Below are 13982 nucleotides of genomic sequence, written 5' to 3'. Positions count from 1 at the left end.
GTTTCTGTTACTTTTCCCTCATTCACAAAGTATTAGATATACATATCTCTTGCATAAGACTTTTATAAACTAAAAAACAATTGAGAATTTACAAAATTTCCCTGATTTTTTTTTTTCATGTAAAGTAGCATCTGCAAAATTGAGCCACTAAAGTAATGGCTAAAGCCACTAAAGCCACTTTCTTCAAATGAAAGAAAGGCATTTTCTTTCAAATCCTTGAAAATTTATAAGGAGGTTAGGGTGGAAGAATTCACTGCTATCATCAAAAAGCTTTTGATTTCTCAATTTTATCCTTACTATTTTCTGAGCTTCTTTGTATTCATTTGAGTTGGGAATGGAACCCAGTGAATCATGTTATTTTTAAAGGGTATTGAGTGATTCCTACTGGTCAGTTTTTCTAGCATTAAAGATGTTCTTTTTGTACCTTGTAGCAAGAAACTTGAATTGATTTCTTGGAATTATCCAAAGTATTTATAAGCTGACCTTGCTCTTTTCCTACTTGTTCTAAAAGTAAGTAGTTAGAGCATGTTGTTTAGTTTATTTGGAAAGAAATGTTATTTGAATGAAGCCATTGCATAAATGCTGTAGCACAAAAAACACTTGTCATCCTGAATGAGTCGTCATTTCACATAAAGTGGGTCACCAGTCTTAGGTTTAAATGTTCAGATTACCTTTTTGTTTGTTTGTTTTTAATTTATTTTATTTATTTGTTTTTGGCTCTGTCAGGTCTTCATTGCTGCAGGCAGGCTTTCTCTAGTTGGCGGCGAGTGGGGGCTACTCTTCATTGCAGTGCGCGGGCTTCTCATCCCAGTGGCTGCTCTTGTTGCGGAGCTCGGGCTCTAGGCACGCAGGCTCAGCAGCTGTGGCTCGCGGGCTCTAGAGCACAGGCTCAGTAGTTGTGGTGCATGAGCTTCGTTGCTCCGCGGCATGTGGGATCTTCCTGGTCCAGGGCTCGAACCCGTGTCCCCTGCATTGGCAGGCGGATTCTTAACCACTGCGCCACCAGGGAACCCCTAGCATGCCTTTTAAGTGCTATATGGGTGTGTTTAATTTTTTATCATTGGAATGTCAGTTTTCTGAGAACAGGGATTTTTGTTGTTGAATCAGCCTATAAAAATATCAGAGTAAATGCATATTGTCAAGAAATTCTGTTGCTGATCTTGATTTCTCAGAGTTTAATCTCTAGGCTAAGCATCACAAATTGATACCATTTTCTTGTCCTGTCCAGTAATACTGGAGGTCAGTTTGAAAATTATTAGGTATAATGTGATTTCAATACAGTGTTGCTTGTAGTAGAGAATGAATAATGGAAAAACCAAACTCTTCTTGATTATGGGTTTTGATAGAATCCTGGTGATTGTAGTCTGATCCTCAATCCCCATGACTCCTGTGTTCAAGTAACATGTGATCTGATGGTGCATATTAAAATGCTTTTGTGAGTTTAAAAAGATTTATGCAGGGGCTTCCCTGGTGGCGCAGTGGTTGAGAGTCCGCCTGCCGATGCAGGGGACACGGGTTCGTGCCCCGGTCCGGGAAGGTCCCACATGCCGCGGAGCGGCTGGGCCTGTGAGCCATGGCTGCTGAGCCTGTGCGTTCGGAGCCTGTGCTCCGCCACGGGAGAGGCCACAGCAGTGAGAGGCCCGCGTACCGCAAAAAAAAAAAAAAAAAAAAAGATTTATGCAGTAGCTCTTCTTAAAGAGACTGGTGGAACTTCAGGTCTCTTCCTACTCTAAAAGGTTCTGAGTGTGCATCCCTCTTCTGGTTTGGGGCACTAAAGCATGGAGGCCATCTGGTTGATTTGCATTCATCCTTGGCAGCATGCTGCCGGAAACATGGGGTAGCAAGGCCCCAGGCATGCTGTTAGCAAGTATGAATGTGGTAATGCTGTTCTTTACCCACACCTAAAAAGGCATATTGGAGGGATTTCCCCATTTATGCATCTGGAGAGACCGGACTGGCTTCTTCCCTCTACAGGGCCTTTGCACATGCTCATCCTTTACCCAAACTGCTTTCTCCCCGCCTCCCATGATAGCCATTCCATCTCAGCTCAGTGTTACTTCCCTCTTGAGTCCCATGCTGAATCACATTCCTTATTATATGCTCTCTTTTTCCTTCATGGTATTTTAAGTTCTTTATGATTACTTCTTTCTCTGCATCTTTGTTTGATTCTTTTAGTCCTGTGGACTGTAAGCTCCACATGAGCAGTGACCATCTTGCTCTTGTTCTTCGTTGCGGCCTCCTGGTATAGTTCAGCTTTTGGCACGAAGAACTGCTCAAAAATAATTGTCGAATGGGTCTCCTAAATGTGGGATTTGAACACCTGCTTCTGAGCTGAAGCAGGGTATTAGATGTAGCTAATTTCAGATTGCTGTTTTGCTGCAAGGCAGGGTATCTATTTATGTAATTAAAACAATTGGTTATATTACATTTTTAAAGTTGAAAATATAATGATTTGTTCTTTGTATCTTTTAAAAACTGTCATGACAAAATAGCCAAGTCAAAGTCATCACGTCAAAATTCATACTTATATCCCCTGCCTGGCCTCCTATCATTAGTTTTGCCTTATCCACTGCAGAAAACCTTCCCAAACCAGCCCTCTCCAGTGTCAGTCATTGGAGTTAGCAAGGGGCATAAAGATGACATCATGCCACACCCACTCTACTGATTTTAGATTGCTTTTGTGTTTTGTGCCATCTCCCACTTCGACTCTAACGTCCTGTGGGAATGCTGGCCTTGCAGCCTCTGAGGTAACTCATCCCCCTTTCCCCAGGCACCCCTCCACTCCTGCCTTGTCATGCATGGGACTGTGCTCCTCCTAAAGCTGGATTCTGATAAAATGTGTGGAATGACCAACAGAAAACTGAGACAATAATCTGTATTAATTTGGCAGCCATTTTCAAATCACTAAGAGTGGTTGCTCCTTATTTGCAAAACATAGTTTGATTTTACTCTTAAAAAGAGTTTGTGAGAAGCACCAAGGAAAGCTGTTAAAACAATGCAGAGGGCTTCACTGGTGGCACAGTGGTTGAGAGTCCACCTGCCGTTGCAGGGGACGGGGGGTTCGTGCCCCGGTCCAGGAAGATCCCACATGCTGCGGAGCGGCTGGGCCCGTGAGCCATGGCCACTGAGCCTGTGCCTCCGGAGCCTGTGCTCTGCAACAGGAGAAGCCACAACAGTGAGAGGCCTGCGTACCGCAAAAAAAAAAAACACAAAAAAACAATGCAGAGCTGTGTAGGTGGTGGTGGTGTTGGTGGTGGTAAGAATGGGACCAGGAACTTTAATTTTACAGAACCAAACTGCTATTCCTGTTTAGTATGAATAAGGCTTTGAGGTGAGGTTGGGAGGACCTTTATTTGCAGCCTAAGTTTTCAGATAAGAATGACTCAAAAAATATTTGGTGAACTGAAAGCATCATTGGTCAGATTTGTTCCCAGGCCCTCCTCCTTTCACCATACAATTTGCTGTTTCACCATTAAAATGAAACCAGGGGTAGACTGGATTGGGAAGAGGGTAATTCTAAAGGAAGTAGAAATGGGAAATAAAAGTGCACATCTTTGGGCCCCTAAACTATTGTTCACAGCCTCAAGAGAGAGAGAGGTTGTTGATGGAAAAAGCACATAGTCCTCATTCACACTGGACAGGGCACTCTACACCAAGAAGCAAAAGTCCCTGGCTTCCTTTCTTGAAGCAGTGAAAATAGCATCTTCTTCTTTGATGTTTACACCCTAAGATGTCTCTCTGTCCTCTCAGTGTCCTCATCAATGTTCCCCCCACCCCCACCTTCTTCCTCCCAAATGCTTTTTCCTGCCTGTTTATGGTTTGGGCTGCTTCCTTAATGAAAGTGTCCTCTTATTTTCTGATGCAGTTAACCTCTGCAACTGACTTATTTATTTATCTTTGTCTTTAGCTCAGCTCTGAATGGGTTTTGGAAAGTAGAGAAGAGAATCCAGTCTGCTTTTTGGGGGGCATTGGACAGCTGGATAAATGCAGGTATGTACATTTGCATATTTAAAAGAAAGACAAAAAGGAAAATAGCTTCTATAAAGAATAATGAAACTGATCTTAAACTTATAGGGCTATCTGTGCTATATCCATTTATTTTTCAATATCGTTACCTTAATTTTTGTTCGTTCCAAATGTTGCATGTGCTACTTTGGAGATTTTTTTTTAACTACTAAAATATGGGAAGTACAGTCTAAGTTCCCTTGTAACCTCTCCTAGATATTCACCACTGTTAACAATTTATTGTCTGTTTTTCCAGATTGTACAAATGCATAACCAGAAGGATCATAATATACATGTTTTGCTTTTTTCATTTTGCAGTGTGTCATATACATCTTTCAATGTTGGGTCAAATAGGTTTTGTTTTTGTTTTTTTTTTTTTTGCGGTACACAGGCCTCTCACTGTTGTGGCCTCTCCTGTTGCGGAGCACAGGCTCTGGACGTGCAGGCTCAGCGACCATGGCTCATGGGCCTAGCCGCTCAGCAGCATGTGGGATCTTCCCGGACCGGGGCACGAACCCGTGTCCCCTGCATCGGCAGGCGGACTCTCAACCACTGCGCCACCAGGGGAGCCCAAGGGTCAAATAGTTTTATGTCACCTTAACAGCTGCATAGTATTCCTTTATGTTGGTATTCTTTTTTTTAAAAATAAATTCATTTTATTTATTTTTGGCTGCATTGGGTCTTCATTGCTGCATGCGGGCTTCCTCTAGTTGTGGTGAGCGGGGGCTACTCTTTGTTGCGGTGCAAGGGCTTCTCATTGCAGGGGTTTCTTTTGTTGCAGAGCATGGGCTTTAGGCACAGAGGCTTCAGTAGTTGTGGCTCACGGGCTCAGTAGTTGTGGCCTGCAGGCTCTAGAGCGCAGACTCAGTAGTTGTGGCGCACGGGCCTTAGCCGCTCCGCGGCATGTGGGATCTTCCCAGACCAGGGCTCGAACCCGTGTCCCCTGCATTGGCAGGTGGATTCTGAACCACTGCGCCACCAGGGAAGCCCTTATGTTGATATTCTTAATTTTGTTTACTGAGTGCTCTCCTGTTGGACATTGTATTTTTGTTTTCTATTTCAAATGGTGCCACATCTTGTACATATATAATTATGTATATTTGCCTGATTATTTCTGTAGGGTGAAAGTGTATAATACCATCTTTAAATTCTTCCCCCTCCATGTCTCTTTAGACTCTTAAGGACAAAGGTTTTTTCTTAAGTTATAAAGCAGACTAGCTACTTTGTCTTCCATCTCTATTTTTCATTGTTGGGGTAGAGTTGGAGGCTCAGTGTTGGGTTTTAAAACTTTCTTGCTTGATAGTTGATCTGAACCTTAAGGTAAGTTATGAGCTAATCTTTCAGCCTGGTCTCTGGAAGATTTTGATCTTCAGATTTATTTTGGAGATTAAACAAATAAAACCAAGTGCCTTTTAGTTTGTAGTATCAAGGCATATCTAGTTCGTGTCCTTCCTGCAAGTATCTCACCTCACCAGGGCAGCTAACGGACCAAGCACATGAATTTGTTGAAGAGAATTTGGTTAAGAGAACTGTGACTGTGGCCCTCCCTCCGTGACTTGCTTTGGGTCATTCTGCAAGCTCTGTGCTAGGTACAAAGCTCTGTGATACAAATATGAATGACACAGTCCCTGTCCTTAAGGAACTCAGCACGTGGGAGTGAGAGAGGGACAGACAGGTGAATAAGAGGGTCGTAATTCAGTGCGGTCAGTGCAGTGTGGTGAGTTTGAGAGAGGACATCTAACTCAGGAGGTGGGATGGAGGTTCAGAGGTGGCTTCCTAGAGGAGGTAATGTCCGAGCTGAGCTCTAAAGGCAATTGAAGTTTGCCATGAAAGGGATGAGGTGGGAAGGCACTCCTGGTAGAGGAATCAGCATGAGCAAAGGCAGGAAAATGAGATAAACGGCTTGGGGGTGGGGGGGGGGGGAACAAGAAGATGGCAGCTTTGTGAGTTTCAAGCCTGCAGTAAGAGGCCGAGAGAGATATAACATGAGATGAGGCCAGTGCGGCTATCTGGCCAGGTGATGGAGGGCCTCTGTTAGGAGCTTAGGATTGGTCTCTAGATTAATGGGGAGCCTTTAGAGGATCTGAGATGTGCTAGGGGGACATTACTTTGGGGGCTAAGTGAAGGTTGGCTTGGTAGGCAGGAGGAAAGTAGGAACCTGGGGTCAGGGAAATTGGTTTGAGGCCATTGGTGCTGGGGTGAGGGGGAGAAAGAACATGCAGGACTTTCCCTAGTTCCCCTCTCTTTTCTCACCATGCCCAAAGCTCAGTTGCTGAGGTTGGCTCGTTGATCCTAGTTGCTCTCCCCATTGAGGGCACTCAGGTGAGTAACTCATTTGCAAGCTTCTCACCAGTGGGTTCTGACCTTTTCAAAGCAAAGCTTCTCGCTTACTTTCTGGTGCCACAAAGTGCTGCCCATCGTCCTGCCTGTCCGTGGGGTGAAGGGACCCGGCTCCACTCATTAATTCTCATGACCCATTCATGTGGCTTATGAACATGAATCGGTAGTCCTTTTGTGTGTACTATTTCAGAGCCAGCCTGGGCTAGGCTCTAGGGGCATGAAAATAGGTAAGGATGGTTAATGCCCTCCCCGAGCTTGCCGTTTACTGGGAGGTAGACATAAAAGTAAAAGACAGTGTAATTTGTGCCAGTAGGTCTATTCAAAAGTTAAATGATTCCGGTAGAGGTAACAGGAATATTAGTAATGTTAACATCAGTGGTTCCAGAATGAGGCACATTTTTCAACTACAACTTGTGTGCAAATACAGAAAATAAATTCAGGTCATGTCTAAAATTACTCTGATTTTTGACAATATGGTCTTAACCATAATTCATGAGCGTGCATAATTGATTACTTCCCATGATTGTACCTGCTGTGAGCTCTGGTACATTTGATTTTCAGGGAGGAAAGAGGCAGGGGGAGGTACTTATCCAATACCATATCTTTCGGCTTGCTTACCTTCAAAACACTCTTTCACTACTTAGTGCTTTTAGCACCATAGAATGACCGCATAGTCTCATTTTCCTTCCACTACAGTATTTAAATATAAAAGAGGACTGCAATGCCATGGCTTTCTGTGCTAAAATGAGGAGCTCCAAGAAGACTGACGTGAATCTGGAGGCCCCTGAGCCAGGGGTGGAAGTGCTCTTCTATCTGTCGGACAGGGAGCCCCTCCGGTTGGGCGGCGGAGAGTACACAGCGGAGGAGCTGTGCATCAGGGCGGCGCAGGAATGCTGTGAGTACCGGCAGCTGCCCAGGGCCCAGCAGGTCCCCGTGTCTCTGCCCCCACACCTCCACTGAGTGGAGAGAGGTGTGGGCTCTGGGAGCCATTCGTTCTGCCCTGCCTCTGCCACTGACTTGCATTTGACCTTAGGCCAGTGAATTTAATTCTGAGAGTTTCACTTTTCACTTTCTTTGCTGCAAAGTAGCTTATTCCTGCTCTGTCACTAATGAGCTACAGGGATACCAGGGAACGATGCTCAGTTTTCTGATTTCCCCTATATCTATGAAATTGGAATAATATCAGCACTAAATGAGTGAAGCGCCTGGCACAAAGTTACAAGCTCAGAAGTGCCATCTCTCAATATATTAATTGTTTAAAACTTCTGAAAAGTGTGGTCTGTCCTTATGCTACCATGACCTGCCTCCTTATTGCCTGACACCCCCCTCCCTGCCCCCTGCCCCTGCAACGTGACACTAAGTTGAAGGGAGAAGTTAAGTGTCACTTTGTGGCTTGGTCAGATTGCCAAGTTGTGAAAAGGAAGGACAGTGAGGCTGTGAACAAGACAATCGTTTTTTCTTTTTTCTTTTTTTAAAGTGAGGCTTGTCTTACTAAAGTTAGCCTATTGCCCTTAGAAGGTAGGAAACCAAACTGACTAACAAAATAAAGCCCTTCATTATCCTTTAAACTTGGAGTCATTAGCAATTTTTGCCGACCTGCTTTTAAATGACAGGTAACGTTAATTCATAGAAACTGAAGATCTGATCCACGTAGATCATGGTGGTGGTTATACAACTCTGTAAATATACTAAAATTCGTTGAACTGTACACTTAAAATGGGTGGACTTTATGGTATGTAAATTACATCTCAGTAAAGCTGTTTTTAAAAAATCAACTCATTTCATGATGATAGATTAACTAGCCATGATGGCAGATAGTCTGATCCATGCTTTACTTATATCATCTTTAGTCCTCAGAACAACTCTGCGGGGATAGTATGGTTGTTTCAAGAATCAGCTACCTTGTTTGTAATACAGCTTGTCTAGAAAACCCATTTTCTTCCTGATAATGTCTTTCTGCTTAAAATGCTTTAAATACAAGAGTTCCAATAAAAGGGGAGAGGTTGGTGCTATAGGGAAGAATGTAGTAGATCCTTACTGACTAAACATAACACTAGATAAAGTTGGCTGAGTTACAGATTATTATGGGGAAAATGCATTAATATTTTAGAGTTACTTTGACTAGATAGCAGAGTAGGTAAGGAACCAGCTTTGGACAGCAGCTTTAAAAGTATTTGTAATTAGCAAAACAACTAGATGTAAATTGGTGTTTCTAAGGCATTTTTTCCCCTTTACCTTGAGATTTGGTTTATAGTGTTTATTCTCTTAGCCAAGCTTCTTGCCATCAGCATAGCAAGTATAAACCTTAGTTTGTTAGCAAGGATCATTTGTACAGAATTGTTGGGCTGCAGTTAGTGAGAGGTAGAGGAATTGCTGCTAAAGGAGATGAGGGGGAGAGCCTGTGAATCTGAAGACAGACACAGCCCCTGTATCCTGTTACTCTGGGCTCAGGGTCAATTTGGGGCATCAGTTTTTAAGCCCAGTCTGTAGAGAATGAGTATTATCTTTTGTAACCAACTCAGGGGATTGTTGCAAAAATTAATAAATTTTAAAAATAGATGAATACAGAATACCACAGATTCTTGTAGCTATTATTATAGTGCATGATGTTCTGGGGTCTGTATACTTCCTCATTTTTCACCAATATATGGTAAATTTTTGTTCTTTTAGCTCTCATTATTTGCCCCCTCAGTACCTCTATCTAGGTTTGAATGCCAGCCCTGGATTTTACTAGTTGAGTAACCCTGAATCAGACTAAATCTCAGTTTCTTTACCTGTAACATGGCAAAAATAATACTTAACCACATTAAGTGTTAGGAGAATTAAAAAGTAATAGATGTGTGTTAGCCTGATGCCTGATACGAAGCCCTCAGTAAATGTTAGTATTGTTATTATTTTTCAGTACTTTTATATAAACGGTATCTTTCATCTTCCTATTTTTAAGTAGTAATATTGTTTGAATCAGACCTGTGGTAGAATTATAGACCTATCCATGATTATAGATAAATTATTCTTCAAATATGTATGTTTCACATTCAAATATGGATATGTATAAAGACAAGCTAGATTTCTAGGCCAGTCCACAGAAGCCAATTTATGAATGAAAATCTACTGTTTACCTGAAACATAGTCCTGATAATACTGGATCCCAAAGCCATTTGCCATTTTTCCCAAGGGAAAATGCTCTTTGAAATTTAGCTCCATCTTCTCTGTTACATGGAGGAGTGTAACTCTGAAGGGGTAACTCCCAAATATCTTGAGAAGCAGGAGTTGAGGAATTCAGCAGAGGCATGAAGATGACAAGAAAGCTGTAACTTCTTAACTTAGCATGTGCGTTGGAGAGAGTCCCTGCCTAGGTGAGCAGGGCCAGCCGGGGTCCCAGTCAGTGTCAGTCTCACTTCAGATGTCTGAGTTGGGAAACAAGTGCCAGCTACCTCATGTTCTCCCATGTTTTTTTGCTTTTAAGTTCATTGTATCTTAGTTTGAGGCCTGACCACACATGAAAATATCAGCAATGATTGATTACTTGCAATCGTTCTCCTATCTCCCCTGACACTTTCAGATTACAGGTCTGTGTAATTTTAATCATGGGCTCAGAAGTGAGTGGAAAGGTACTCTCCCGGCTTCATCATCTCCCTTATCTTTTTGAACATTCTTGTATCAAAGGAGGCAGTTAGGTAGGGAAGCAAGGGAGCACTGTTGGACCACCTTTTGTAAGCATATATGTTCTTGCTACCAATAAAAAATATTTTTGATATTTTTGATAACCATACAGAGTACTTAAGTGTATTGTTATTAATGGCAATAGATTTTAATCACTGATAGAAATCACTTTGGTTATTTATTCTAACACACATTTCATGTGCTACTGCCAGGAACTTGTTCACATGTTTAATGTGTAATCACAGTGTGTTAGAACTGGTTAAACATTTTCTGTAGGAGACAGATTAGGGATTTCTCAAACTCTAAGAATGTTTCTCACTGTGATTAACAAGGTGCACATCAGGTGGTATCTGGAAACCTCTCAGATGGCCTTTTTTTCTTTGAAGCAGGATTTGGTAAGACTCTGTCATAGACACTGTAATGAGAAATATTATTAGACTTTTATTTTCAAATGGTTTTAACCTGGTTTGCCAGGAGCTATAGTATATATTCCTGGGGAGCCATAATTTTTTATTATTTTGTTTAAAACTGCCTGATTGAACATGGTTGGAAGTTGTATTTGGCCCTAAGAGGATGCGAATATGACGTAGATTCTTTTTGGCTAAGAGAATTTTTGGTCTTTGCATATGTTGTGCTTTGGAAACAGATGGCCAGATTTATCTGTCTTTAATTTTCTGATGTGTTCTTTACTTTTCCCCAGGTATATCTCCTCTGTGTCACAACCTCTTTGCCCTGTATGATGAGAACACCAAGCTCTGGTATGCTCCGAATCGCACCATCACCGTCGACGACAAGATGTCACTCCGGCTCCACTACCGGATGAGGTATGGGTGCCTGCTGGGCTCCCTCATGCAGGGACGGGCAACGGTTAGCCTGGAGCCCTGATTCACTTACCAAGAAGTATTGTAGTCATTTTTATAACTTGTAAGTTTTGTATTTGCTTGGTATGAGAAAGGGCTTCTTCAGTATTTGGAAAACAATTCAAGGTGAGTTTGACCACCTTCCTCTGCCACATTTTAGAAAAGAAATCATTATGATGCAGAGGGTATTTTGAATAGAATTAGTGTCCTACAGCAGAGTTTTTCATTCAGTGAATCATGGATATGAGTTTAATTTAGTGAGTTATGACCAGGATTTTTTTTAAAAGAGAGAAATAGATGAGGACAGATAATATCATCATATATACATATCCTAAGAATGTTGTTTTTTAGAACTTCAGTTTGAGATATGTAATCTGTCTGTATGTACTAGGTCATGATAAAATAAATATGTTTCTTACTAAAAGTTGCAGCTAGAGAGCTTGAGAAACACTGCCTGAAGTGGAAACCTAGAAATCCTAGCTTGGTCTTGTTCTAAAGAGGTGAATGTTTTGATCCACTCCCTGAGGATTTTTATCTATTGGGTCTGTAATTTTTCTTCTGGTGGGTACTTACTTGCCTTTTCTCCCATATTGTAGACTTTGTTAAATGTCACGTAGTCTCCCAAGGTGGCACAGGCAGTCAGTACTACCACTGTAGTCTCTTGAGTTTATAAGTGTGTTTGTTCTGTACCTAGAATTGAAAGTATGTTCGTTAGATACTAGCTAAGCATACTTTCACACGTATATTTAGCAGAGAAGCTTATAAATTCACCCTATTATAAACAGGGCGAATCATATCTGAAAAGAATCTTAATGTACATAGATGTGATTAAGTCAGTGGGTTAGCTCAAATGCTAATGGTACGCCGGGTCATGCTGGAAAAGCCCTGGAGATCTCAGAGGCCCTCAGTATTTTAGCTGCTATTTACTCTGGGGCGTCAGTAGAGTTGTTACCATTTCACAGTGGCCTGGGTGTTTTTCTCAGCGGAAGCTGAACCAGATCTATGTTCTTTGATAATCATCCTGGGGCTGACTTTCCTCTTCTCTCTGTACTCACCCACGGTCTCACCTTAAGAGGAGAGGTGTGTGTCACGTGAGATTTCACGCCCCAGATTTAGGGAAACGTTCACCCCACCCAGCTGAGCCTTCCGACTATATTTGGATTTGTTTTTCAGAGTGTAATCTAGCTTTCTGTGGCCTGGGGGTTGGCTCTGTGACCCAGCATTGAAACATGTATTTGCAGCTCGAAGTCTAGGGAGTGGGGCATCTCATTGAGTTCTAGTTCTTTCCCTCTAGGTTTTTCCACTTGGCTCAGAATCTAGAATGGTAGAATCTGGGACTTGGAAGACATCTGAGTTTGCCTGATTCAGTTCTTCCAATTTTTTAGGGGGAAACTGATGTCCAAAAAAGAAAAGTGAGTTACTCACAGTTACACACATAGTGACTTGTCTTGTTAGCATTAGAATCCTCTTTGAGGCCTTCGTCTTTGCTGGTCATGTGACTGCCTCATGATTAAAAGCTGTCTTTGCCAGCTCCCTGTTTATGTTAGCTGCCAGGAAGTGCATGGCTGCCTCATTTTTGGCACCTTGACTTTGTACCTGACATTGGGCTTCAACAGGATATTGCTTTGTTACCACAAGCTCTTTGAACTTGGAAAAAAAGATCCCACCCTAAGCTAAAACATTTGCATTACAACAAACTACATAATTTTGAAACCTCAGCATCTCACCACTAAAAAAGGTGTAACACGAAAATAAATGTTGGTGACTATTTCAGTGGAATCCCAGCTCTGTGTTCTTGTACTTTAATTATAGTTTTCTGCTTTTAGATAATTTTGATAGCTATTGTTTTGTAATGTATCTTAATATAAGACAAGCATATTCTTTATTCCTTTTTAAGAAAAAAAAGTTTTCTTGCTTTATCATCTAAATGAATTTTACTATCCATTAGTAACGTTCTATAGAACCCTGAAGAGAATTCGTTGTATATAATAGCTGTACCCAAACTTAGAATATGTAATCATCTGTAATATAATTTTCTCAAAAACCTGCAAGGAAGGCATATCTCTTATTGGCAGGTCTGTCTGTCCCACCAATAAGGGGGATAATCTTTCCCTCCCTCCTTCCTTCCTGCAGTGTTCTTCCACATCATTCTGCAAAGGAATATCAGCAGCTGTCATACTACATTTATTTAGATCATTCTTAATTTTTTTCCTTTAGCATGTTGTAGTATCAGGAATTGGCCCAAGTTTAATAATTAATTTTGAAAGGGGCACACAATTTCTGTCTTCAGTGTACTTACTAGTTTTGTCTTATTAGCGATTAGGAAGATGTTGATTTTTTTTTTTTCCTTGAAACATTCCCTGTTGTTACATTTATTTATTTTTCTTGAAGTGTAGTGGATTTACAATATTAGTTTCATATGTACAACATAGTGATTCAGTATTTTTGTACGTTATACTCCATTTAAAGCTATTACAAAATAGGGCTTCCCAGGTGGCGCAGTGGTTGGGAGTCCGCCTGCTGCTGCAGGGGACACGGGTTCATGCCCTGGTCTGGGAAGATCTCACATGCCATGGAGCGGCTAGGCCTATGAGCCATGGCCGCTGAGCCTGTGTGTCCGGAGCCTGTGCTCCGCAATGGGAGAGGCCACAACAGTGAGAGGCCCGCGTAAAAAAAAAAAAAAAAGTTATTACAAAATAATGGTTATATTTCCCTGTGCTATACAATATATGCTTGTTGCTTATGGAAGATGTTGATTTTGGCAGTTAACTGATCTAAAGTTTTTTTTCTTTTTATTGTCTTATTAAATAGAGAGCTGTCAGCCTTTGACTATAGGCAATTTCCAGAGATCCAGCCTTGTTTTAGGCTTCCTTCAGCCTTTCTGTAGTGGAGAAGCTGCACATTGCCTTATCTTGTCTGAACATCTTACCTAAAGGCTTCCAAGGCAAGGCTAGTCTCACAGGGCTCAGACAGCAACCTCAGAAAATGTCCTTCTTCAGCCCCGAGAGAGTATGTTGGGCCCTGTTAGCTACTCTCTTAATCATCCCATTTAGACCCTCTCACCTGTATCCTCCCAGGCAGACCCCCTGGAACTTACAGTAGATCACTAGATTA

The 13982-nt window shown here is 41.8% G+C and overlaps 1 protein-coding gene across 1 annotated transcript in view; it reads left to right on the top strand.

Annotated features, from left to right (window-relative positions):
• JAK1 (Janus kinase 1) overlaps window positions 1-13982 on the top strand; it is a 138676-nt gene that overhangs the window by 81652 nt on the left and 43042 nt on the right. The window contains exons 2-4 of the mRNA XM_065877253.1: window positions 3908-3990; window positions 7042-7240; window positions 10709-10832. Of these exons, the coding sequence (XP_065733325.1) occupies window positions 3985-3990; window positions 7042-7240; window positions 10709-10832 (329 nt within the window). The 5' untranslated portion in view covers window positions 3908-3984. The remainder of the gene's footprint in view (window positions 1-3907; window positions 3991-7041; window positions 7241-10708; window positions 10833-13982) is intronic.

Source organism: Phocoena phocoena, chromosome 1, assembly GCF_963924675.1.
Source record: "Phocoena phocoena chromosome 1, mPhoPho1.1, whole genome shotgun sequence".
NCBI lineage: Eukaryota > Metazoa > Chordata > Mammalia > Artiodactyla > Phocoenidae > Phocoena > Phocoena phocoena.
This window is presented reverse-complemented; position numbering and strand designations above follow the sequence as displayed.